We start from the raw sequence: 27,641 nt of genomic DNA on the forward strand, positions 1-27,641 counted from the left end.
AGCAAACTTTTTCAATAAAGTTCCAAATAATAAATATTTTAGGCGAGTAAGCCATAATGTCTCTGTTATAATTACTCAACTCTGCCATTATAGCTTGAAAGCAACCACACACAATTTATGAATGAATGAGCATGGCTGTGTTCCAATAAAACTTTATTTACAAAAGTAGGTGATAAGCCAAATTTTGTCTATGGGCTGCAGTTTGCCAATCCATGGTTTAGATGCTTCAGGACAGTAATGACAATGACAGTTGCTATACACTCAAGGTCTATGCCATTGTGCTACACACCTTACATTTGTTATTTCTAAACTAAATAACTTTTTGTTATATATTTCAAATTATAAATTTCTAGAGCATTTCTAATTCACAATATTTAATCCTACATTTTTTTTTTAAACCATGTGCTATAATAGTGTGTGGACCCTGGATTTGAACAGACCTCAGTTCAAATCCCAGCATCACCATTTTACTTACTACATGTGAGATGATTGGCAAATTATTTAACTCTCTAGTCCTCAATTTTCTGATCTGTAAAATGGAGGTAATAACTAATTCAGAGAGTTGTTGAGGAGATTAATGAAATAATGGATGTCAACTATTTAGCACAATGGGTAACATAAGTAGGTATTAAATAAAAGATAGCTGCTGCTATTATTATTATTATTATTATTATTATTATTATTGAGTTTATTTATTTTAATGTTGTATAACTGCACTAAGAAATCCACAAACCAGAAAATATCCTTTTGTCTGTTCAAACCATGTCAACATTTGGGTCAAAAACAATGGTCCTCATAAATACAAACCTTGCCAAAGAGACCTCAGACAAGCCCAGTGACATGAGGATCCACATGCAGCTGCGTGGGAAGCAGCGAGATGGGTTTGGGGCCTCTTGTCTTAGCCCAAGGCCACCATTTCATGCTCTCCCAGCACCTTGTCCTTCTCTTGAGAGCAACTGTCCCAAGTGTACGTAAGTTGCAATTTTGCAGTTAGTTTAATGTTTTACTCCCTTCATTAGAATGGAAACTCCTTAAAAGCAACTTTGGGCCTAATTCATGCTGTGCAGACCCTCAATACATATTTGTTGCAATGAATCAATGAGTGGAAGAGGAGACCTCGTTTCTGGTACTTCCTGCCTGACTAACTTATAGGACCTTACTTTTCCTCTCTGGCCTCAATTTCTTCATCCATAAAATGAGAGTTTGAATGAGATGTTTGTTAGTTCCTTCCAGTGTAACCAACCCAAGAAGAAGGTCAAAGCAACATCAACTTTGTTCTTAATTTCAACAAACCTGACTAGATGTCAGGCTTGTGTTCATTCTGGGGTGTACAGAGATGCCATATATCCCCTTATCTGAAGAATTTTATATACTACCTACCCTACTTTGTTCTAGAAAGGATTTAAAGTGGGTCTTCTATCTCAAAAAGTATGTTTCAGTGTGAATTTTACTAGTTCTCTGAGGTCATAAAAAAACAAGCTTCTGAGATAAAGTAAGTTTGGGAAACATTGCATCCTACTGTCTCATCCTAGAAAGTCACACTCAATATTAATATAGTAAAATCTCTGAAAGTCTTACAATAAAGAAACCTGATTAGATTCTGAGGACATTTTCCATTTGACCTCAGAACTTTCCCCCGTAACAGAAACATGGAGTCCTCCATTCCACTGTGGTTAGCCCTGCTCTAGTGAGCGCATCTTCGCCCTCAGTGCCTTGAGCACACATCCTGAGCTGCTCTGAAACTGCCTGGAGAAGCAGGTGTTCTCCAGGAAGGAAATCCCTCCATGGGAAATCGCGGGCACTTTATCCATCATCAGTTTCTTTAAATGGAACACTTATGCCCTGAGGATCTGCACTGGCCTATCAGTTTCTGAAAGGGTTTCACAGGGACCCTGAGTACCTGTGGGTTGACTGAGGTTTGCTCTCACCTAGCAATTTGCTTCTGGGATAATCACCCCCCCATTAGCCAGTATGAGGAAGGCTCCTCTGGGGTGACTTGCTGACTTTCTTAAAGCAATATGTCCATCCCTACCCACTACTGAAGCTTATTAATTCCACAAACCCTGAAGCTCATCAATAATTCAGAGAGCCCAAGTGACATTAACAGTTCCCTCTGGAAGGACTCACACCAGGCATTTGCTAGAGCCAAAATAAGGTAATTTTAAGGGTTAGAGAAGGGCTAAGCTTTTCAAAAGAAATGATGCCCTTTAAATGACAAGGGACCGCTTTATCTTCCGCCTTCTGCTAAGCCTATGAGGAAGCCCCCCTTGAAGCTAGCAGCAGGTATGACTAGAAGACTTTCAAAATCCTTGATGTTATTTATTTTTCAGTCAAGGGGCTAAAAACACACCCAACTAACATATCAAAATCTCCTGTTTCTTTCTGGCTTTATTTCTTGTTCTCTGGTACTTTTTCATCCCCATCATCACTTCCCTAGAAGTGTTAATCTAGGTCACCATCATTTCCTACCTAGATAACAGCAATAGTCTAATTGGCCTCCTTTCCCCTAATGCTCCGCCTCAGCCCTTTTCCAACATGTGGCCAGATCTAGCCTTCCAAATCACAAATGTTTTTTCTCCTGCGGAGTCATTATCCTGCTTTTAAAAACCAAACCTTCAGTGGCTTTCTCATTCGTTTATGTAAAAGTTCATAATCTAGGTCTTCAAAACCCTTCTGAACTTAGAGATCTCTTTGCTAAGTGGCCCCTGGATTTCCCCTATCTTAACTCTCATCTTGTTGGAATTGTTTTATTAGTGTCTTCTCTGCTAGACTGTGGGCTACCCTAGAGAAGGGACTGTTTCTGTTGTGTGGCCTCTACATTTCCTGGCCTCTATATTTGTTGAGTGAATGCTATTTCTTTAGTCTCTACCAATACAATTGGAAAGCACAGAATAGAAATTGGCTTGTCTTTGAACTGCAAAGCACTCTATTTTGACAAGTCCTGAGCCTGCATTATATAGGTCTCTGAATTCTTATTTTAGGATTAATACCCATTGTACCAGAAAGTTAGCCAGATAGGTACTTGGTCCAGACATAGATTTTGCCAAGAAACATTTGTCTTTTGAAGCAACTTATGATTTCCTGACTCATGAATATGAAATACTTTACCTAGTGGGAAAAAATCACCAACTAGATGGTAACACTTAAATTTAATCTAGTTTAATTATTCCTCCAGTGATTATTTGTGAAATTCCCAGAGAGACTCACAGGTACTACTCTCTCTAACTGGAAAGATTTTATTCTCAATTGAAGAGCAACATGTGAAATAACAGGAACTTTACTTCTCAACACTAGGCATCCACTGATGGGTTTAATAACACCTCTGCAGTCTTTGGCAAAGATGTCCTAGTTGAAAAGCATTTAGTAATTTATGTTTCCTCTAAGCCTTCTCCATAAGTTTTTAAACAGAAGTTGCTATCTCTTATTAAAAGCCAATTTTACCTTTTCTTTCTAATTTCACAAATTAGTCTCACTAGCAAAGTCCTTCTCCACATTAAAGGTGAGAAGGAGCACATGATGCTAGAACAGCATAACTAATGTTTCCTGAGCATCATTCCTGCCCTTTACATTCATTATTTCACTTAATCCTTACGCCAACCCTAGGAGGTGGGTCCTGTTATCATCCTCTTTTATAAAAACTCTGAAGCGAAGGGAGGTTATGTAACTTTCCCAAAGTCAGCTAGTTTATTAAGTGTCGGACTTGGGATTCAACTCAGGCAGCCTGCCTGCAGCGCACGAGCCTTTAACCAGGTGCTGTGCCAGGGCTTAAGGATAAAAAGATAGGGTGTGGTTTTTCTCCTGGGGAGTTGGCATCCTTTAGGAGCGCACATATCTGATCATCTTGAGACTTAGAGCAATGAAGCCTATTTGGAAAACTAGGCACCACCTAATTAATGTAAATGTTTTAAAATAGAAGGAATAACTTTGCCTGTAGGGAATATTCTTCAAAGAGAAGACTTACCAAAGCCAGGCCTCTAAAAAGAAAAACAAAAGATCACCCACTCCCTGAGGTCGGGGGTCTGTTTTGCCCTTTGTCCAGAGCCTGGCACAATCTCTGGTATGGTGGTGCTCCGTATGTGGTTGCTGGGTGAGTGAACAGGCAGTGAGAATGCAGCTCTTCAGGTTTCTTAGCTTGCTGTGGGGTCTCTTCTTCTCTCTGGCCACCCACTCTGGTTCCCACCGTCTTAATTCTAATGGACCAGGGGCCGTAAGGGATGGGCAGGGTGACATGAGATAGGGCAGAAAGCATGAGGAGTGTATGTGTGTATGGGGAGGGAAGGACAGTAGCACAATGGTGATGTCACACACAGATTGAGCACTTTTGGGGGAAGAATGACACTCTGGGTATTATCAACCACCTTGTGATGCTGTGACAAAGCTGGGGATGTGGCAGTATCTGGACACCATGCTTATGGGTGTATGTATACTTTTTTTTTTTTTAATATACACATTTCTTCTTTATGCTTATACACAAACACACACACACAAAGACGATAGAAAAAATAGAGGAAGGAAGACCATACCTTTAACTACCCTATCCAGATAGTGCGCTTGGGAAATAAAAGACAGGACATTTAAGGTAGGATCAAGTAAATGCAACACTGCCTGCCACATAACCATGCCAGGTGCTGAGGAGACAAAGGGGAGGCACCCCACGTTTGGGGAAGATCTGCCATGGTGGGGAAAATAAAATCAAAGACAGGATAACATATGAGAGGAGGAGGGAGAGCAAGCACATTCCTCAGGAAGGGTCAAAAGGTACTTCACCCAAATGTGATCATACAAACAAGATGACAAATGGGTAAGGAAAACGGGAGGAAAAGGAGGATGGGAAGCTCCTGATCTGCCAGGTGTGTTCAGTTCTGTGGAAAATGAGAACTTGCCCTTTGTCTACCCAGAGCAGCATCCAACTTCCCTTCTGGGGCAGCAGTGGTTTCAGAACAGGTGCGCCTTGTTTGGGCAGAGGGATCCCCAGGCAACTGGCATTTAGAACTATGTGATATTGAAGTCATCTTTGATATGCTCTAGGGAAATGGGTTGAGTGTTTTGACAAATATAACACTAGGTTATCTGTTTGCATTCCTGAATGTTCTGTGGACACATGTGCCCACCTAGACTCGGGTGCAGCATGCCTAGTGTTCTAAGTTAGAGGCATCTCTCCTGGTGCATCTTACAAAGACTGTGAGGTGCCAGTCAATGGATATCATTGTGAAAAAGAAAAGGAAACCTGACCCCTTCTCATGCTTATTAACTCAAAAGACAGATGGATGTGTGCTTTGTTTCCCCATGGAGGGGTTGCATCCAAGCATTGAATCATTTGGCAATCTTACTTTATGGGTGGGGGTCAAACGTTGCTCTGAAAGAAACCCCACTGGGCATACATGTGTGTTTGAAACATGGCAGGCCTGTTCATTCTCAGAATAAACCAGGAACCCCATTTCACCTTCCCCACCTAGGCTGCAGCCCTAATCATTTGAGCAGCTTCCCTTTCACCCCTTCTCTAGGACTCCTCCATGTGTACTCCTACAAAAGCCAGACAGATGGCCGTCTCCTGAAGTGCCTGATGCTTTCTGCCAGGCTGGCCCCCATCCTCAGCTCGATTTCATTCATGAATCAAAAGTCCGTAAGTAGGACTGGACTGCAATGGTGGGGCCATATCTGGAAGCCCTGGGGTTCTCTAAACTGAAGGGACATTCTTACTCCCTTCATAAAAAATTATAAATTTTATTTTTTCAATCCTCTGGATAGATACTATTGTTATTTATCAGAATATCTTTGCCTCAAAAGACTGATGGAAAAGAGGCTCTGTTCTTAGTCTGAGTATCCATGTGGTGGTCTCTGTTTCGAGATGAAATATGCGCCTGAAGACTGCACAGCCAAGTGGAAATTTGGGAAGGGGAGACTGTAACTGGGCCTGCATCTCCCCTTCATTCTGATAGATGCTATGGCATCCACAACATAATAAGCTCTACCAGGGAAAATGAAGGTGAGTGGCTTATTAAGCAGGAGCCAATAAACAAAGCTGTAGAATGCCAAACAATGAAGACCAGGGCCAGCCTACAGGCAACACTGTACAGGAAGCATCTCTGGCTAAGGCGAAGGCTTTCTTGATTCTTGCTTCATCTGTAACTTTTGACTTAGTCAAGTTCATTCATCTAATTTTGCAAAAGGATCTAAAATTTCTCAGACATCACCTCCCAGGATGTGCTGTCAGCACTCACACGCAAGATCTCCTGGTTCAGTTGTTGCTCTTAGCTTTCACATCTGCAGGATTTGTTGAGGATCATAATCACACATTCTTGTAAAAATTCTGACCTCCAGCTACAGAAGTGATGGAGTGAGTCTACATGTCTTTCACAGGGCTGGGAAGGATGATTAGGCTGAATGAGACGCCAACATTGTGATTCAAATGGACACACCACCATGGAGCATCCATTCAGAGAGAGTTCTCCGGCAAGAAACACTTTGATACCATGGCTCCAAACTTAATGATATCATGGCTCCTGCGATGAGTACAGAGCATATCCACTCTATAAGACAATCTCCCCACACCCAGGTGCTGACTTCAGAGCTCTCTCTCTTCTAGTGCCATTGTACTTTTGAGAATGTTTTAGTAATATAGATCTCTATTGTATGTAAATAGGCTTTTAATACCTTTTAAAAAATGCTAATTTCTCCAGACTGCAGGCAGCTATAGCTATAGCTAGTAGAGGTGACAGAGGTAGACTCATGTTGCAATCAGTGTTGTGGGTTTCAGGGGACAGAAGTGGACTTTCAAAGCTTCAAGTGAGGACTTTCAATTCTCACTCCACAAATCAAGAGGCCACTTTGCACAGTGACTTCAAGCCACACTGTGAATAAAAAAGCTGATAACAGCCAGTCCATACTAAGTCCAGCAGTTTCCTGGGAATGAGATAGAGTTTCTTTGTCTCTGCCTCTTGAAAATAAAAGTGATAACTGTGTCTTTGAAGTTCAATATCATTCATTTATAAAAGGCACATGCAGAAGTCCACACTATTATTGCTTTCATTGCTTGATAATCTTGGCACACATATCCATGAGTAAGGTCACTTAAAAATTTATCATGATTTTAAGGTCCTAAGTAAAGATGGCAAAACTTCCATAAGTTTGCATTATGAATGGTGGATTCAGACTTCACAAAATTTGTTCATCTTTCTCCCCAGAACTTCAGGATGAAGATGATGGCAGTAGAGTCATTTTCCCTCTTGGGCCATGCTTATTTTTTTTTTCAACACTGCACAAATGTTTCTTGTGCTCTTACATTCCTATCATTATGCAAGAAGCTGAGGACAGTGGTGGCACACAGCTGTTTATGACAGACTCTGAGCTTTCGCATGAGGTTGATCTGGACTTTTTCTAAGCATCTCTATGACCTTCCAACATGAAAACTTCTTGACTTGCTTGTACCAACAGAAGTTTCTCTGAGGATAATCCCAAGAAGCTTCAGGGACCCCCCAATCCGAGGTTATGAAGAATATGGCCAGAGGCTTTTCACTCTTCTTCCTCAAGAGCCTCAATGGCTTGAATAGTTGTATCATAGGAACACATTAGGCCAGATTAAACAAGGCTCATTACAGCAGGGCATGCCTGGGGTGGCTATAATCACCTAAATTTCTTTCAGATGAATGGCAAACCATCAAAGTCATGTTCTTGTTAAGGTATTGGACACATTAATACTCTTCCTTGTTTGGGTGGTCAATGAGTAAGTGGCCAAAGGCATCATCCTGACAGGAACTCACAAGGCCCACTAACTTTCCTCGCTTCCCACCCCTACCACGTGTGCGCTAACATCTCCCAGAACCATCAACTGCTCCCATAACGTGAAATAGATCCCTGTCCATTTTCTCTTTCTCTTTGTCAGCAGAATCTGTCCTGTCAGGTCACAGGCCATGTCGTGAGAGAATGCTTTGAGGAGGGATATGCATAGGGCCATCACACAGGCCCCCATGCCTCGTGAGCAACTTGAGACTTCTTCGGGAGGACTGTCTATTTACACAACGAAGAAAAACAAAACAAAACCCCACTCTGAGAGCTACCATTTGAAAGTGGACAAAGAACTCCAGACGTTTTTGTGGCCTTACTTTATAATTTCTCTTCATCTGGCTTTGCTCACTGTAGCAATTGCATCATCAGAGTATTATTTTGATCTTTACTCCCAGAGGAGAATTTGTTTAAGAATCAAGACGTATGTGATTGGACATCTCTCCTGAAGCCCAGTAAATAATTCTGTATATCTGGCATCTTGAATAATCACAGCTTTGGGGTCAAGGTTGGAATTTCACCAATGTAATCAGAAGCTGGCATTTCCCACATGTGTTTTGAGACTTTATAGACAGGGGCACTGAAGCGAATAAAATAGCTATCAGAGAAGTGATCCAAAATGTGAGCAGTGCTTTCAAAGAAAGAAAGAAAAAAACAAAAACAAAAAACTGAACACCTTCTTAAATTTAACTGTGATTTGCAGTTTCCCTCAAAAAAATCAGAGGTCAAGCCCTAGACTTAAGAGAGCCATAAAATTTCTGGAAAATATCTCCAAAAACATGCTTCTGGTGACTTTGTGTTGACCACATACTTGAAAAAATAGGTAGAAATCAATCCATCTTACCTTAATTTCTGAGCTAGGAAAACTGGGTTCCATTTAAGCCAGCGATTTTCAACCAGTGGCCACAAGAATTTTTAAAACAAGCCATTCTTGACTATTTTAATTAGGAGCACTGACTTCCCTTAGATTGTCAAATTCAAAAAACAACAACAGCCAACACAACAATAACTGCCCAGTGTGAATAGAACAGAATTACACCTTTTTTTTTTGTCAGATCAGCAAAAAAATGTTTTTTGGTGTGCTGCAGAATTTTAGTGATTCGTTTATGTGTGCCATGAGATGAAAAAGGTTGGAAATCCCTGATATATATATATATATACACCCACACACACACCCAAGTGGGAGCATTAGTAATGAGTAAGAGCAAAAATAGGAAATTCCTTTTTATCTGTTGGATATTTTCAGGAGCAGGTAGCTCAGATCCAGGCTAACTAATGGGAGTGCTGTGCTGAGGGCACTAGGAGGCCTTTGATTCACAGAGGGAGACACAGAAGCCCCCACTGACCATGTGGTCTGTCTGACCTTTCTTGAAGATGCAGAGACAGATAATTCTTAAGGAATTAGAATCCAATGTGACATATTCTTGCTTTTTAACTGAAAAAACCTCACAACTGCCTGTTAAAGAGTATGTCACTGTCAAATTCCCTTTTATTTTAAAAACCAACCTCTATGCTAAAAGATGGAGCAAAACCACCAAAGGAACTATTCAATTCCAAGGTTAGTAATCTGCTCTGGGAAATGTCACTGGGTCCTGATGCTGGGGACTTGGCCATGAGAAGCTCAGATCCGGCTTATTTGTCTGCACCGCCAGCTGTTGAAAGCAATCAAGTCCTGCTTCCTTTCCTGTTTAGAGAGGGTGGCGGTGCGGATAAACAGGCCCTCCTCGCCTCTGCCTTCCCTGCGTGGAAATCTCCCAGTCAGTGTTGTGAATCCTGGCTCTCTCCCTGGCGTGGGACATAAATATACTCCGGCATCAGAGCTAGAGAGAGTAGAATGACTTTCTGTTTAAGAATCTGGTAACAAGAGAAAATGTAACACTTGAATTTCTGACTTTTCACATAAGCATTTTTTTTTTTCTTTTCCTAAATGATCCTCAAAGGGAGCTGAAGTTCCCTGGAAATAGAAGAAAGTGCTTCTTGTTACTGTCCAAGTTTAAAAAGGGCTTTCTCCTTCTTGTTTCCACTTAAAAAAAAAGGGGGGGGGGGAGAGGGATACCGCTATTGTTTCCCTCCTTTGCATGGCCTGGCCCTGCCCTTCTGTCCCTAAGGCTACGAAGCCTTCCTTCAGCTCTGAGGTGCTCCTCTGCTCAGCAGGGATGCAGCTGGCCACAGGCAGAGACCCAAGGGAGCGAGTTGCCATGCGGGAGATGAGACAGGGATGGACAATGCTCACCACACAATGAGAGGTAATGGAATTCCCAGCCAGCGTCCTTTCATCTGAGCCACTATGACTAGCCCATTACTTCTTCAATGTCCTGTGACATTTTTCTGGTATTTATGACTGTCAACCTCCCTCTTGAATCATGCACATTCACCTTGACAGATGTCTTATCTGGAGGGGAAGATGCATTCGAGATCCCGAGGAGGGATCTGCTCTTAAAGACTGACCACACGGTGGGCCGGGGAGGTAGAAGGGGGTGGTTTGACTTCTTGGCAGCAAAACAAAGGGGACTTTCTTCAGGTCTGGCTGATGAACAGCCATGAGACGAGACGCTAGACGTAGCCCAGCCAGCCCACAAGCGGGTCATGCGTCATCCGTGACTGCTTGGGGGAGAACGTCCCCGAGTCCCTCGTCGTCTGACTCAAAGGTGAGGCTTTTATCTTATAAAAGTCTGACATCTATAACTTTTTTGGAACTTGGGAAGGCGAGTGGAGGGCTCCATGAGCAAGCTGGGAAAACAGAAATGTCTTCCCTCTGGGCTCTGATTTTGGTTTTAATGGGGCTGGGCCCCTGGTGGGCTGGGGAGGCTGGAAGGTCAGCTGTCCTTAGTTACACAGGAAAGGGGAAGCAGAGCTGAAGGAAGAGGGCCCGCCAGGAACTTGAGCCCCTTCTCTTTACGGGGGTTCAGGTCCATCACAAGGTAAGATGACACAGACACAAGAAGCCACCCAGAAGCCTCAGCAAGATACGGCGGCATTGTCTGCATGGAAAAGCAGGGAGGGCAGCCATGGGCTCCGAGTGGCTGATGAGAGTGCAGGCTGGTGGATTAGGTGTGGAACTCTGAGCTAACCCTCATAGGAAGACATGGCCTCTGGGGCGGATATGGGCCTGATGCCTCTGCAGAGAACTGGGCTTTGTCCTGACTGCAGAGCAAGCAGCTGGTGAGCAGCCCTGCACCGGGGCCCAGAAAACCGAGCCTCCAATTCCTGTTTCACTTCTTAAAAGTGAGGTGACCTTCGGCCTCAGGCCCCGGGAAAATGTGTGCCTTGACGGGGTGAGTGCTAGGAATATGAAATGATACAGTGAAAGCCTTTAGCACAGCACTTGGCACATTGGAAATATTCAGAATTAGAAGCCATTATTATCAGTAGTATGAATTAGAAGGTATCCTACAGCCGCTTATCAAGAGTGACATTGTGAGGGCAGGGATGGTGAATTTGCATGAATTTCAGGCTATAAAACAAAAGGAATGGAGCCTTAAAGAAAACCCAAAAAACACCATGAGATAAGAGGCAGCTCCTTTTGCTCAGAATTCCTTTGTCTCCGCCCCCCCCCTCCCCCCCCAAAAAAAAGCTTTGGAGCTTGTCTCCCAGTTGCTATAAGACTCAAGAGGTGACTCTCAGAGCGGGAGGGGCACCCAGAGTCCTGCCTCTGGAAGCATGTGCGCACCATCTGACCCAACCCTGCCTTTAAAAAAAATGCAAGAAGTTAAAACACACATCCACAGACCAGTTGATTCAATAAAGAGCTTTTGGTGAGTGTTCATTCCAGATAATAAACCAAGCAAAATGTCTGGCTGTGTTTAAAATCAACAAAACCAGCGGGAAAGGCAGAAAGAAGGGAAGGGAGTGATGGGCTTGTTTTGAAAGCTGCCAGCAGAGCTGCTTTAGCAGGGGCCCTGGTGCCAAGGAGCCCCCCGGGGAGGAGAATGGAGACAAACGCAGACAGGACGGAAGCCCAGGACAGGGGAGGAGGGGTCCTGGGCTAATGGGATGCAGATGTGGCCTGTGGGAAGCTTTCCCCAGGAATCCGGGAATCTTTGGGAGCTCAGGGCTCGGAGGCCAGTGGGTATGAGGGACTCAGAGCTAAGCCCAGTGCCTCCCAACCAGAAGAGTGAATTTGATAATAATGGCCGTATTTATTGTGTGTTATACAGTGTGCCAGGCTGTTCTAAGCTCTTTCCATGCATTATGACTCCCATTTTTTATAGGTGAGGAAACTGAGGCTCTCAGAGAGGCACTGGGACTCGCCCACAGCTGCTCAGGGAGACTCCTCTACCTCCTTCTTGAACCCAGGCTCCTTAACTCAGAGCTACCCTGCATCTGGCCTGGGAAGGGCTCACTAGCAAGGCATGCCGACCAGCTGGGTCCTGGGAAATGCAGATTGGGGAGGGAGGGAGGTTAGTGTCCAATCGATGTCTAGGAAATGCCAACCATAATGTTACCAGATGAAAGGACGTTTTGCCCAGTTCCCACATGCAGTGGGGTCAGCCCTGGCCCCGAAGTACCCGACAAAGGCACCGTGCAGGCCCGAGAAGAGGAGACACCCCGGCGCCCGGCCCGCCATACCGATGGTGCAGTGCTCGCCGTTCCAGCCGGGGCTGCATTCACACTTGCCGTCGCGGCAGGTCCCGTGCTCGGCGCAGCGAGGGTGGCAGGCCCGCTGGTCGCAGGCCGCCCCCATCCAGCCTTCCTCGCAGCGGCAGGTGCCCCCCACACACACGCCGTGGCCCCCGCAGTCGGCAGCACAGATCTCTGTGGGGAGGAAGAAGAGGGGGCCAGGAGAGGCAGGAGAGGAAGGAGAGAGAGAGAGAGAGAGAGAGAGAAAAAAAAAGTACTGAGCAAGGTGTTGGCTGGGAACAAGAGTCACACTTGGCTTTTGGGAGCAGTTGGTATTCTGGGGTCTGGGGAAGCTGATCTCTATGGACAATGACCCTCGGACAAAAACGTTCTCTGGGCTGAAGCTGGCCCGAAACACAGTCTTTGAAAATAGGATGGATGAAAGGGCTCTGCTCTGTTTGCTCCCCCTACTGCCAGCCTGTCCCCACGTCTGTGCTTGCCACTTCAAAGGGGACTGCCCCGCTGAACAGATGGGAGGAAAAGTCAAATTTAATTAAAAACCAGTTATGTGTGAAAACAGTGAGGATGAGTCTGCGATCGCCAGAGAAGGGTTTGTGGGCGTGTTCTGGGGCCTGTGTTTTGGTCCAGCCTTTACTCTGATAGATGAGGGTAAAAGGAAGGCTGGGACCTGGGCCTCACGTACCGTACTCTAGGCTGGTTTGTGCTTTTGCTGGGTGTATGTTCAGTGCTTTGCCACTGCAATTCCAAGCACCGTCTAAATGGCCTTCCAGATACAAAGCAATCAGATAGGGGGCAGTGGGCACTCCACAGTGGGAGTTGTCTGGCCCTTCACCAACACACACATGACCTGATTCACAAGCCCCTGGGGTGTGAGGTCAGAGCAGATTCATGGTCAGCCAGGCAGAGGCTATGGAGGCTCCCAGACACAACTGGGACTGGGTTGAGTAACTGGAACCACAATGCCCTCTGCCAGGGCTCTGGTGGAGGGAGACCCTGACTTAATCCTGTGCCTCGTGGCCCAACCTTCTTCCAATAAAAAGCCTAGCGCCTTTAGTTTCAAATTAAGTTGAGTGACACCTATGTCAAATTGCATTTGCCCATTACCATTCCCTTCTAAGCTACTAATTGTCTAGCTATTTTTAGAAAAGAAAGAAAATTATATCATAGAGGCTCAGTTCTTTCTTATAAATCTACAAGGCAATGGCTAATATGTTCAAGAATTAAAAACAACACAGTGAGTTACCATTTATAGTGAGTTCCCGTGCCAGACACCTTGCCAAGCACACCGCCTGAGAAGGGAGATGCTACAGGCAGTGACACACTGGCCCCTCAGACGCCCAGAGGAGAGAAGCCGCTGTAAAATGGGTGCAAGAGCCCTGACCCAGAGCCAGACTCAGGAGCTTCTGAGCTGCGTGACCTTCGCCAGGTTCCTTGACTTCTCAGATGTGCTGAGTGTGGGCAGTATTGATGCTGCCTCCTAGGCCCTGTGCTGACCCCTCAGGGCAGTGATGAGCATGCAGTGACATGGATGACAGAAAGGGCCTGGCAAATGACAAAGGCCACTAACTCAAGAAATGTTTTTCGGGATAGTGAGTTTTTAGACTAGGAGTCCAAGAATCAGGTTTGCAAGTTCTGTGCCTGATCAGCCACTAATCTGCTATGTGACCTGGGGAAGGTTACTTCCCCTCCCTGGGTGTCAGTTTCCTCATCTACTGCTGGGGGACCTGATGGCATTATTCCTTCCGGCTCTAAGGGAACTTTATGTCTACCGTAAGTACTCTCCCTGTTATAGAGCATCATCTACCCGAGGCTCAGCTCAAGTGTCCCTCCTGCTGTGAGGAGTCCCTGCGATTCATCCTGTCATTGTTCTATTGCTCCTGGCCTTCCCACACTACATGGTAGAGGGGTTTGCTGTTTCTGCTTCTATCTCAGGGACACCCGAGTCTGGACTGAATTCTTCTAATCAGGTCTAGGCCTGATACCCAACACAAATCTTGGCACAGAACCGACCCTTAATTAAGGTTGTTGGCTAATGGATTAATCTGTGTTTGCCTGGGGCTATAGGTGCCTGAGACTGTAAAACAGATCACAAACACCCTACTCAGCCTGGTGGAAATCAGTCCAGGACTATTTATCTGCTTATCTCTAGTGAGTTGCCCTGAGGGAAACTTTCCAAGTGAAGCAGGGGAGGGGGGAGCAGTGTCACTCCTAAAGCAGTCCTCCCGGAATGGCCTTTCTCAGGATGCCCTTCAAGCTTCTTTCCCTTCTTCGCACACAGACCATAACAACACTCTGCGGGCCCCAGGCCTCCTTAAGTCCTCTTTCGTAGTTCCCATCCCTTCTGTACCTCCCTCCAAGGGCCCTGGCCCCTGGTGACTCTAGAGGCAGAGCCTGCACTCAGGGCTAGAACTTCCTGAGAAGCCAAGAGGGAAGTTTGGCTTGGCATCTGTTTGGGTGTATTCAGCACTATTTCACATGGCAGTTTATGGTGGCAGTAAGGTGGGCCCATAGCCTGGGTGCTTCAGGCAGCAGGGCTTGCGGAATTGATGGAGGTGGAGAGCCGAGGAGGCAGGCTCTCTCCACAACTTGACTTCAGGTCTTAGCCAATAGGTAGTCCAATCCCTTATTAAGCAGGCTGGAAGCAGTGGAGATGAAAGGATAGTGATTTGGATTCAGATATAGCTCCAAATATTAATTCTGCTAGTTATTTGACTACAAGCAGCCTATCCGATTGCCCGGAGCTTCACTGTCTTCCTCTATAAAATGGGGATGATGATAGCATTCAATTCAGAGGGTACAGAGTACCTATTATATTGATAAATTCATACTGATTCGTTATTCCTCCAATAATATTCCATGCATGTCCACTATGTTCCAGAGACTTGTCTGATGCCAGGAATCCACAGGTCAATAAGTTATGATCCCCTCCCTCCAGAAATCATAGTCCAGGCAAAGCACAGACTGATACTGGCATCCCAAGACTAACCACATAATTTGCAGCCATTACTCACTTTCACACCTTTTTGCTATGTGCAGTGAAGGAAAAGTAGGAATCTTAGGATCAGACAGATTTGGGGTCTACCCATAGCTTTGCCACTTATTGGCTGGGTAACCTGCAAGTTGAAAGTTATGAAATTTGCCTTGCTTTCCATTTCTGTAAAACGGGAATAATAATTCCCACTTCACTCATCTCATAGATCAAACGAGGTAATATGTGGGAAAGCTGTTTTTATTTATTTATTAATAATGAACCCTTATTCAGGTTTTATAGTTTGCAAAGCTGTCCTTCATGGACGTCTCTTATTGAATTGTTAAGCAACATTGTGAGAACACCTGGCTGCTATGATGCTACTGAGACCCAGACAGTGCAAGGGAATTCTACAGTCATCTGGTGCTTCTTCCTCATTGGACAATCCTCAGAGCAATGCTGCAAGATAGGCATTTTCCACATAAGGGAACAGAGAGGCAAAGGGACAGCCTTTCCTTTGAGGGAAACTTGGTTCTCAGTACATTTCCCCCATTTTCTGGCCCTGTTGCTTATCCTTTGTGACATCCACATCAGACCCTGGATAGATATGAAATGAAACAAAGTCCTCCACACAGAGTTTCCCAGATGCTAGATCTCACAGTTCTCATCCGTAGACCACGGAGCTGCCCATCCACATGCTCCATTTCCTCGCCAGTTCCTCTAGATGAGCTCTCCTGGCCTGGAGCGTCAGTTGCCTGGTGGCCGGGCACCACTCCATCAGCCCTTTACAAGCTGGGTTGTGAGCTCTTTTACATGTTTAAATGGAAGGGGCCTGAACAGGGTGACCCTGATGTTTATGGGATGCTGACAGGCACACAACCTGTCAGTGTCCAGGTTCTCCTCTGCCTGAACGGATGGACCCACTGACATCTCAGAAGCCTGAGATGCTACTTTATCATTTGTCCTCAAGCTATAGGCACTGTTGTTAATATATATAGTCCTTGAAATAAAAAGAATTTACTTTTCCTTCTAGATTCTGCTTTGACATTAAAGCAAACAGAACTTCCTAGAGGGGTGGTGAAAACCTAATAGTATGATGCTAAAGAACGGGCTTTGACAGCTCATAAGCCCTTTACATGATGTATGTGGTACTTTGTGAAATTTGGGTCACCGCTGGTCTCTAGGTCTCCAGTCTCCTCAAATGTAAAGTGGGGATGACACCCATTCTGCAGAGAGCTAGTATAGGAATTACACTCATTTGTTTAATTTCTTAAATTCTCACTCTAGTGGGCGCTGGAGAGCCAGTGGTGACTATGACAGACAGAGTTCTTACCTGACCTCAAGGAGCTGGCATCTAGCATGGCAGGCAGACATACGTGCAACCAATTAAACGTGAACATGAATGGAAGGGAAGCTGCTAGGCTAGTGCCATGTGTGATCAATTGTCCCCACACGGTCTTGTAAGAAAGGAAATGAGGTGGAGTGGCAAGTATACTAGACTGAAGTCAGAAGATCAGATATGAATTCTTGTTTATGCAACACACAGAGTATAGCTGAGCATTTGATAAACGCTGGCTGACTTTCAGCTGATTAACATCAGGGGTTTCTTATTAAATGCTGGAGGGTCAGAGCCAGAGGACTTTTCTGAAGTTCTATGCAGTACACAATCCATAGGGTAGACTTTGGTTCAGATTCTGACCCCCCAATTTCCTTGGGTCCCTGTGGAATCCTTGAGAGAATGACTTAATCTCTCTGAGCCAATACTTCTTCAAAACAGGGAGGGTAATAATGGTCTCCTACAGGTGGAGGGGAGATAACTGAAGGAAGTACGTATTTGTGAAAGCTCTATGTAAACTATGTTATGTACATGACTGACTGATGGGGACCTAAGACATCCTGTATCAGCACAACTCCTAGTCTCCTGGCAGAACAGCATCTTCCTGAAGAGCAACATATTTACTTTCCTAGTAATAGCCTCAAAATTTGGATATTAAGCTCTTTCTCTGGTTTCCTAGCATGGATGGAACATCAGCCAAGACCTTCAAAACCCAGTTAGAAGCTATTTGTATTGGTAGCCTAGGCCATCCTCTGGAAAACAGGTGAAAATGCCCCACTGTTTTAAATTCCACATCTATCAAGTTTTTGATTGCACTGTATCAGTCCTTGGAGGTGAACCAGATTAGGCTCAAAGACTCCTTAGGTTTTTTCCTTTCTCACCCCACCTCTGCCCTGCCTCACCTGTGCACGTCTGTCTCTCTAGACTGGAAGCCCACCTGATGGCAGGCTCTAGCTTTTATTCATTGTGATTCTCTGGCAGCAGGCAGCAGGCCTGGCACAGTATGAGCTTTCAACAAATATTTGTTGAAAGAACAGATGAATTTTAGAAGCTCCATGGAAGAGGTGTTATGTCAGTTGGCTCAATTCTAGCTCATTGACATACTGTGTAAAATTTATTTGGTTAAACATATTCACACGGGCTCAGTCTCCTTTGTGCCTAACCTTCTTAGAAACTCATCTTCTCTGTCCTAGCTGGATTGCTCAGTGGGTAGAGCATTGGCTGGAGGACTGAAGGATCCCGATTCAATTCTGGTCAAGGGTATGTACCTGGGTTTCAGGCTCCATCCCTGGCCCTGGTCAGAGGGTGTGCAGGAGGCATACAATCAATCTGTCTTTCTCATATCAATGTTTCTCTCTCTCACCTATCACTCTCTCTAAAAAATCAATGGGAAAAATATCCTCAGGTGAGGATTAAAAAAGAAAGAAAGAAAAGAAACTCATCTTATCCAGTCTTCAACTGAAATCACTGTAAGTTTCAAGTGTCTCAGTCCTTACACCCACATACACATCACCCTTCATGCCAATGTCTGTGTCACTCCTATTCTTTTTCTGTAACGCAGGTGGATACAAGAGGAAGAGGTGAAAAGGGTAGGGGAAGATAGAAGGTTTAGCTATTGGTTAATGGTGCCCCAGGCTCCTCTCATTAAATCTTGATTTCATAAGAGCCTGGATGAAGGCCCTATCTTGGGGCGATGGTTTAATTTGTCCTGACTTACTTTACAATCCTGTTCATTAAAATAGCTGGTAGGGGAAGCTGTGCCTTTCCCCTAAAGGGAGAGACTTATATTTTTCTTCTCTGCAAAGATGCTCAAAATTGACATGAGTGGGGGATGGGGGACCTCACCCAAGGATCTGTGCACTTTCCCGCTGAGCAAGGAACAGATCCAGGTGCAGCTATTTTTAAAATTCCAGGGATGTATAAATAGAGGCTTGGCCCAGGGAGACTTCCTGGGAAGCCCTTTAATAAGCCTGTACTTCACACGAAAATGGAAGGCAGAGAAACTGTTCTATTTTTCTTAGGATCTGAGGTGCTTAGAGTGACATTAAGACATTTTAAAAGAGGGTTAAATAATATAAAATGATTTCCACTAAGATGTTTGTTTCATCACTCACTCATCTGAGTTAGTGCACAACTTGGGGAATTTCTCTGAAATCCTGGTACATTTTAAGTCCAAGCCACACTGCTCAGCATTGGAGGCAAAAAAGGGAGGAAATGTAGAACCATTGTTGGTGGCACACAAGTGTTATCTCATTCAATCTTCGCAACAGTCCTGCAATGGTATTTTCACTGCGTATTGTATTATAGTTGAAGAAAAACAGCTTGAAGAGATTAAGGGACTTGCTCAAAGATACTTAGTTAGAATGAAAGGTCACTAAGATTAACACAGCTATTTGGTCTGTAAATTATGGGACCAGGTTTAAGCAAAATCTCAGATGTAAAATAACATATCTCCTTGACTGTTAATTATGTATTAGGTCATCATCCTAGCTAACTATAGGATCTCTGAAATGAAAGTCTGAGTCTCCTTCCTCACCCTAACCCAATGTTCTCCATATTAAGTACTTTTCCTTTTGTTTATATGTCTGTTCATCCTCCATCCATCCATTAACCCGGCCATCCATCATGTCATTCAATCACCTCACTAACTGCATGATTTGGGCAAGTGACTTCTTCTTTCTGTGCCTCCACTTTCTCTTCTGCAAAGATACAGACACCAACATCTCAGGTTCATGTGAGGTTTAATCGAACACCATGTAATATGCCTGGTATCATGCACTCTTCTACAAAACAAACGCTCACTGTGTGGCAGCCATATCACATTTATGTGCTGAAAGGTCCAGGGGAGGGAGGGATTGAAGATACTGGGTAGAGCAAGGGGATGATGTGAACAACTGAGGTTCCTCTGAATAGCTGGAGGACTGTATCTGGAGCACAAAGAGGGGCAGGCGTGGTGGGCGCCTCATCCTCTGGGGAGAGGTATTTAGGCAGAGACCCATGTAAGGGACGGGCTGGGATAAAAAGGAAAAGCACATAACGAATGCTTCGATGTTCTCAGGGAGGTAGAACTCACTGCTAAGCAGGTTGCAGATAAACAGATGTGGATGTTTGAAAGAACCCCTTGGGAATGAGAGAAATAACTCACAAAACGCAAGAGAACTGCAGCTGGAACGGCCCAGGAGACCCTAAAGATCACGAGCAGGATGTGACTAGGATCCGGTGCTCAGAAGCCCAGCTCTAATATCAAAGATGGCGAGTGGTTGAGGTGATCCTGGGTTTGCAAGGTGGATGTGGGAGAAAGGCACAGAGATGAAGGAGCTGAAAGAAATGAGCTGGAGGTGAAGGACCCTGGGAACAGGGGAGAAGGAAGGAGAAAGAGGGAAAGCCAGGAGCCAGCTGATGTTGGGCAGGAAGTGGCCTGATCCTGGCAAGGGGATCTCCTTTAGGCAGGTTTAGGGGTAAGAGACAAAAAGAGGAGAAAAATTTAGAACAATTTTTGTGGTCAGAGCAAAAGAAGGCACCTCAGAGATGCTCTGCATTCTACAGACAGGAACACGAGGGCCCAAGAGAGGAATGCCTTGTCCTTTACTGCACAATGAAACGCATATCTGTACCTGAGCAAGAAACTGATGGCTATTTTAGGAGACGGGCGTGTACTAGTAAGGGCCCCGCTAGACAAATGGCTAAAAGGGGGTGGGGTGCTCATCACACTCTTTGGTCCCTCCTCTGTGCCTCCACGGTCTGGGTTATCCTCTACCCCAGTGTTTCCCAAAGTGTGGTACGCATACCCCCAGGGGTACGGGAAGAGTTTGGTGGGGGTACGCGTTGCACTGGAGTTTGGTGGGGATATGCACTGCACCATGCTTAGCTGCGCCTAATACATCCTTTTTTTTTTTTTTGACGAGGGGTACTCAAGCGTTACGAAAATTATAGAAGGGGTACACATATGTCAAAAATTTGGGAAACACTGCTCTACCCCATGCTCAACTCTAAATGTGCTTTGAGTTCTCATTTGTGTCATTTATGAAATGGTGATAATGACACCTATCTACCAGAACCTTAAAGATGATTTAAAAATTAACAGGGTGGGCAAAAATAGGTTTACAGTTGTGAGTATGCAAAACACAGAGTTCATAACATTCTTGCAATAATCATAACCTGCGTGTCCTTTTCCACACGAACAATTATAAACCCACTTTTTGCCCACCCTCGTATCGCACACCCATGTGTTAGATGCCCCTACACTGGGGATTCAGAAACTATATCAAATTATTCCTATCCTCAAGCAACTCAAGTCTTCCAATGCACACATGAGAGCAAATGCCCGGCATACCGTCAACTAATTACAAGTTAACTTTCTCTGCCACAGGCCAGCTATCCCTATGTTTTGAACAAATTGGTTTGCAGAGAGCACCTGCTCTCCTTTCCTCCCTCCCTCCCTCACTAAAGGGGCAGATGGCTTTTTAGTCTTGGGGCAGGTTTCAGGAAGAAGCAGAAGGGGAGGAAGGTACAGGCAAGGAGCCTCCGACTTCCTCCCTGTAATTAGTCTCCTTTTGACACTGAGGCCAAACCTAAGCCACTCTCCTAAGCTTTTCAACTTCCCTCTCTACCTCTGCTCCACGGCTCTGACCCATGGATCGGATCAGATCGAGATGGCAGCCAGCTAATGAGCCTTGGAAACTGTGTGGCCTTTCACCTCACTTAAGGAGCTAGGGAGGCTTTCAACCTAAGCAGAAGAGTGGATTCGGTGTGTCAGTGCGTAGCGGTCTCCTCACCTTCCCCCAGGACCAGCGTTTTGAAGCACCCCCAGAAGCAGTAACAGCCACTGCTGTTCATCTTAATTGGAGGGCATTGGGCTTCCTGCCTAGAGGTGTTCAGGCCTGGCTTGGAGGAGGCCTTCAAATAGGGTCTGACTTTGCTGAAGGATAACAAGCTAGCCAAGGGCCGGTGAGCAGAGAAACCGAAGAATGTAACTGAGATGTGTACGTTCAGCCAGGGCTGGACCACTATCCAAACCCCAGGAAAGGACCCAAATGGGTGAAGTGAAAGATAGGCTGACGTTCAATGTTCTTCCCAAAGACCTCCAACCATGATATCCCCTGTGAAAGGCCATCATGTGCTCATCTATCTAACTCTCTCCTGGACACCTCCACCTGGATGTCCCCCAGGTGCCTCCAACTGCATGCCAGTATCAGAGTAATCGTCCTAAAACCGAACTTGACTGTGCTGCATCTCCGCTTAAAGCTTTCCAGGGGCTCCCACTGACAGATAAAACCTAAACTCTTTCAAGACCATTCATGATTGGATGCCTGCCAACTTCCTCACCTCTTCCCCTCTCATTGCTGCCACAAAGTTCCTAGAAAATGCCAGGATCTGGCTCATCTTTGTTGCAGACCTTTGACTTCCCCGGGGGGATGCTGCAAGGGGCCTGCCTCCTCCTTCCACTTCTGCCAACTCAAATCCAACCTCCACGACCCACCTTCAATCCCCCTTCCTCCAAGAAGCCACCCGATCACCCCAGAAAGCAACTGCTCTTTCCCTTGTACCTTGGTAGTAGTGTCTGGTACACTGTTGGTCGTGATCTGATTCACCCGGTTTCTGGAAGTGGTACCAAATTTACAAAGTGGTCCTTTGTAAATCTGACAGCAGATTCACGGTCAGTATCAGCACAAACCTTGGCAAGAGCTAACGGCAGAGTTAAGCAGGGGATGAGCTTGGGCTCTGAAGCCCAAGAAGGCTGGGTTGGAATCTTGTTTCCCCAAAGTGGTTTTGGGGCAAGTCCCCCAAGCTCTCTGAACCCTGGTTTTCTGAGAGTAACACCATCTGCAATGTCAGAGACTTATGGATTTGTTGCTTGAATCGATCACGAAGCACATTCATAAAGGAGCTTTATAAAATTTCCATTCCAAGAACAGTTATTATTTTTAAATTACAAGTTATCATACCAGCAGTTTGACTCAGGAAGACAACCAGAGATTTCATGTAAGATATCAGCTTGGGCATCCAAATAGAAACCTGATTCAGAAACCCAATTTCAGGAGGGCTTAAATTTGCATACTGAAGAGCTCCGGTTCTGATAGAAAAGGTTCCAGGGCTGTCGGGAGGGAATTCTACTAAATTACAAAGCTGCCAGCTTCTGGCTTGTCAACCTTTAACTCTGGCAGTATTTAGTAGTACTCCTGTCTGGACCCAATTTCCCAGCCTTTGATTAAATGTTAGGAACTGACCATCTCATTGTGTTTAAACCTCGGCACGACTTCCCAGACAACGGATGGGCTCGTCTCCACCTGCTCCCAGCACCTCCTCTTCTTCCTCTGCCTCGGTGTCAATCTCTCAGATATTTATTATTCTGAACTTTGATTTTAGGCTAGCACTTGCTGCTGGGAAGGGGTACAGGAAATGTCAAGTCTCAGTGGATGTTATTCCTCGGGTGAAATTCTAACCCCAAGCTTCCCCTGCCATAACATACCTATACAGCAATAGTCCAGTCTGATCATTTCCTTTTGATGTTTAATTGGATGTCGGTACTGTGCTTTCAGGGCTGAGAAGCTAATGCTGCCTCAGAGAAGGGAACAATTCTGGCTACACAAATGAGACTTGTAACAGGGGAGAATGCTCAACGCTGGATCTAATTTTCTCTCCCATCTATGAACGTAAGACAATTTCTCTGGCGATCAAGCATCTCACTCAGTCTTTCTGTCATTAATAAGAATTAAATTGTGTTCCCTCAAATTTAAATGTAATTATATTTTGCCTCATAAATAAAATTGAATTACCATTTTCAAAATCTAGCACTAATGCAACTGCTATATTTAGAGCTTTAATTTTTTTTTAACCCTGTTGCTACTTACAGGTTATTATTATTATTATTATTATTTTTTAAATCATCGAGCTTCTTCTGAGGTCAATTGTGACTTAATTTGGTAAGAGCTTTTCTGTTCCCTATCCATCTAGTCATTATCATTATTAAATGTGTGTTGCAAGTTGCTTTTTCCTTTTGGTAGGGGATGAGAGTAATAGAGAAGAAACAGGAAGCTCAGAAGATATGGGCTTGGATTCTAGAAGACCCTGCTAAGTAAAGGTAGAACCTACACCAAGTTGAGCTGAGAGAACTAAAAAAGGGCCCTATTGGGAAGTCTGAAAGGAAAATCTACAACATGCATTGAAACATCTTTTTGATTTGTTAATCCACATCCAGGGATATTTCTTCCATTGATTTTAGAGAGAATAGAAGGGAGAGAGAGAAACATTGATGTGAGAGGGACACATCAATTGATTACCACTCACATGTGCTCTGACCAGGCTGGGATTGAACCTGCAACCCAGGTACATGCCCTTGATCAGGAATTGAACCCATGACCCCTCGATTTGAGGGTCAACATTCTAATCACTGAGCAATACTGGCCAGGGTCATTGAAACATTTTTTAACCCAAGATTTCCAGTGAGGCATTCAGTGAACTCTGTGATTTGGACCCTGCTTACCTTTCTGACCTAACTTCCTGCCCACACTCCTGTGACTCCTGTTCTCCAGTCAGTCTGAGGTGAGCTTTCCAAAGTCTGGCTTGGTCTCTCTCCAAATACCACGCATGTGCTGCCTTCAACCTTGTATCAATGAATCTCTCAAACATCTCCACCTGCTATTCCATGAAACTCAGTTGCAATGAAATGATAAGAATCATAACTCATCAGTGTGAGCATTTTAGAGGCAGATTCTTTGCCATGTACTGCTTCCATGAGCCAGACCAAAAGGAATAAAATATAGTGAGAGGGCCTCTCAAATAAAAGTCATTTATGGAAGTCAAGATTGCAGAGGGCTAGCCAAGTAGTGGAAATGAGGAACGAATTCATGAGGCTGAGGACAGAGGCTACTGAGGAGAGAGAGCCAACGGAGGGCAGATGACAAGTCTAACGGATCACGTTTGAAATGCTATCCTGGAAAATGCCACCGAGCCTGAAGTCTTCTTTGGAAGTCATTAGGGTGTGACAAACAGGTGGGCTTTTCCAATTTTAAAGACCATCTCGAAGAGGTTTAAATTCCTTTCCTTTTCTAAGTAACTGCAAGCCAAGAGGTTGAAAAGCCAACGAAAGCACTCAGGGAAGGGAGGGGGTGTCAGTGCTGTTGTGCATGTCCACCCTATGGAAAAGCTACGAAGCATCCAGGCACAGTTACAATAATTGTTCCATTTCCCACAGAGCTGACGAGGGTCTTTGGAGCCAGATCGGCCAATTACTAATGGGGGCAGGGGAATGCTGGCCAGTGAATTTAACTCTAAGCTTCAAGTTCCTCAGCTAGAAAATGGAACACTTCCCTCACAGAGTTCTGATGAACCTTAACTAAGATGATGGTTGTCAAGCACTTAGTTCAGTACCTGGGAAATGGCAGGTGGCCCTTTAGTCAATGCTCCATCCTATGGCTTGTCAGGGAGAAAGATATGATGGCTGACAAGGAAACCTCTTTGGATGGGAAGGGGGCATGAGGCAAGATCTGAGAACTTGGAAACAATGGGTCTGGATTTAATGAAAACTCTGACACTGATTAGCTTTTAAGACATTCCCCTCCCCAACTGTTTCCCATTGGTAAAACAACAGCAGTGGTATTGCCTCCATCATCATCATCATCATCACTATGATCACCTCCACAGTCATCACCACCATCACCATCATCACTACCATCACCATCATCATCATCACCACTACCATCATCACCCTCAAAGGATTAAGGAAGTGAAGTCCCTTGGACCCAGAGTTGAGGACAGAGGTGTATTGAGGGTAGGGAATGGGCCGTGTAACCTATGCTCTTTTGGGACAGGGATCTGCTCAAACAGTTATCTTGTGTGTTTGTCAGCTGCCCTCCTGTATACCCCCTACTGAGGATCGAGCCCGCAACCCCCAGGCATGTGCTCTGACCAGGAATCGAACCATAGGTCAACACTCAAGCACTGAGCCACACTGTCTGGGCTGGAAAATCTTTATATGCTTGAGGCACTTCACAACACAAATTGGTATTACTATTTCAAGGGGAGACTAATTCTGAAGCCACCTTTCAAATTCGTGGCCTTGTGACAGTCGTGACCGTTTCAGTCAGTTATAGGTTAGAGGCTTAAAAACTACGATCAATATTCCTGAGAGGCATATCTCATCTTGCTTCTATCAAATGTCATCATTAATATCCAGGGCTCTCAGCAATGGGTATTTCAATCATAATAATAACAATAGCTAACATTTAATGAGCCCATATCATGGGCTAAGTAGCACATTAAGTGCTTTTTTTTTTCTTTTTTTTTTAACATTATCTTAAATAATTCTTTAAATAATAATTCTCCAAAAAATAATTCTAGAAGTTAAGTACTATTATTATCTCCATTTTTACAGCTTAGAGAGGTGAAGTGATGTGCCCAAAATTATAATTAGTAAGTTGCAGGGTCAGTGTTTGAGCCCAAGTCTGTTAGACTCAGGGGTTCCTTTGCAACACATGGCGCTCCTTTGCCTTCACACATGAAGCCACATGTGTGCTTGGTACCAGTTGTGGGGAGTGGGGTGCACAGAATTTAGAAAGATGAGCTCTCACAGTTCTATTCAAAGCCCCTTCCAATGGTTCTGCTGTCTCCTTTTACAGAAGCAACTAAAGGATGCTTAGGATCTCACCCAAAATTATACCTGCCTCCGTGGGAGGGTGTGGAGGCCCATCAGGGATTAACAATGCATGGATAGTTAAATATGCATCATAAACTAGCTTAGTGAACAATACAACCCCGTGCAGCTTTAAGAGAACCATTTGTAATATTGCTATAAACAGAATTATTCCTAAGGCCCTGCACATCTGTCTTTGCAATCATGTCTTTACACAAGCCTTGCAAACGAGGATAAAAATCTTATTTAGACTGTGTATGGAGCATCAATCCTCCTGTCAGCAGGAAAGGTTAGTCAAAGTATCCCAAAGGCACAAGTGCTGCATGGATCTCAATGTTGCCAAAGGTCTTACCTTCCTGACCACAATCAGGACTGTTACTATACAACATAATGAGCTGACTTGAGCTTCACTTAGTTTAAATAGTGTGGTGCGGTATGGAAAGTGATTCAAGATAAACACACTTAAGCTAGAGATGCTATCACTTTTTAGCTGTGTGTCACTGAGTAAGATTACTTAAAAATTTTCTGGGCCTTATCAGTTGATTTCTCTTCATTTGTTTATTTGTTTTCTCTGCTCCCCTCTTGTTAGCATGCAAGCTCACAAAGATAGAAATGTTCTTACCTCTTTATTCCTTCTGATAAGAGTGCCTAGCACACAATAGGTGCTCAATGAGTATGAAAAGAGTACAGTATTATGTAAATTGGTAGAAGAGGGATGATGATTCCATTCTCACAGGTTGTTTGTGTGTCTGTATTTAAGTAGCAGACACTACTTAAGGTTCACTAGAGGTGAACAAACCTATTATCTATTTATATAAAAGCCTAAGTGACCAGCCTACTGGCCATAGCTATGACACATACTGACCACCAGGGGGCAGATGCTCAATGCAGGAGCAGAAACCACAGACATGGAAACATGAAAAAAACTGATGAATCTTAGAGGGAAGCCAGGAGGGAGGAGGGTGGGGATTGGACCAAAACTAGCTCTCCAAAATCCCCCAAGGGGTGTTGGATTGTGAGAGGGCACAGGCCAGGCCAAGGGACCCCACCAGTGCACAAATCCTGTACTAAGTTAGAGGATCCACATCTATTCTCATTTAATCCTTACCTTGAGAGGGTCTATAAAATCAACAAATGCTTACAAGCAGAGGGTGCCAATATAATAATTCTTTGAACTCTGTATGTATAAATCCTATGGTAAACCAAATACCACAATCAAGAACACATTCCATCATGTGTTCATTTGTTTGTTCATTCATTCATGCATTCATTCATTCATCAGTGTTTACTGAGCAGCTGCTGTGGGCCAGGCCTATGCTAAATTTTAAGGAAGGAGAGGTGAA

General features: G+C 44.6%; 1 protein-coding gene across 6 annotated transcripts in view; it reads right to left on the bottom strand.

Moving 5' to 3' along the window:
• TENM4 (teneurin transmembrane protein 4) overlaps positions 1-27,641 on the bottom strand; it is a 547,191-nt gene that overhangs the window by 99,057 nt on the left and 420,493 nt on the right. For 4 of the 6 annotated variants that reach the window (XM_045577427.1, XM_045577429.1, XM_045577432.1 and 1 more), the window contains 2 exons: positions 12,352-12,537; positions 4,524-4,550 (listed from right to left, as the gene is read on the bottom strand). In XM_045577427.1, the coding sequence (XP_045433383.1) occupies positions 4,524-4,550; positions 12,352-12,537 (213 nt within the window). The remainder of the gene's footprint in view (positions 1-4,523; positions 4,551-12,351; positions 12,538-27,641) is intronic. The other 2 variants (XM_045577431.1, XM_045577428.1) reach the window with 1 other exon arrangement.

Source organism: Pipistrellus kuhlii, unplaced genomic scaffold, assembly GCF_014108245.1.
Source record: "Pipistrellus kuhlii isolate mPipKuh1 unplaced genomic scaffold, mPipKuh1.p scaffold_m20_p_9, whole genome shotgun sequence".
Taxonomy (NCBI): domain Eukaryota; kingdom Metazoa; phylum Chordata; class Mammalia; order Chiroptera; family Vespertilionidae; genus Pipistrellus; species Pipistrellus kuhlii.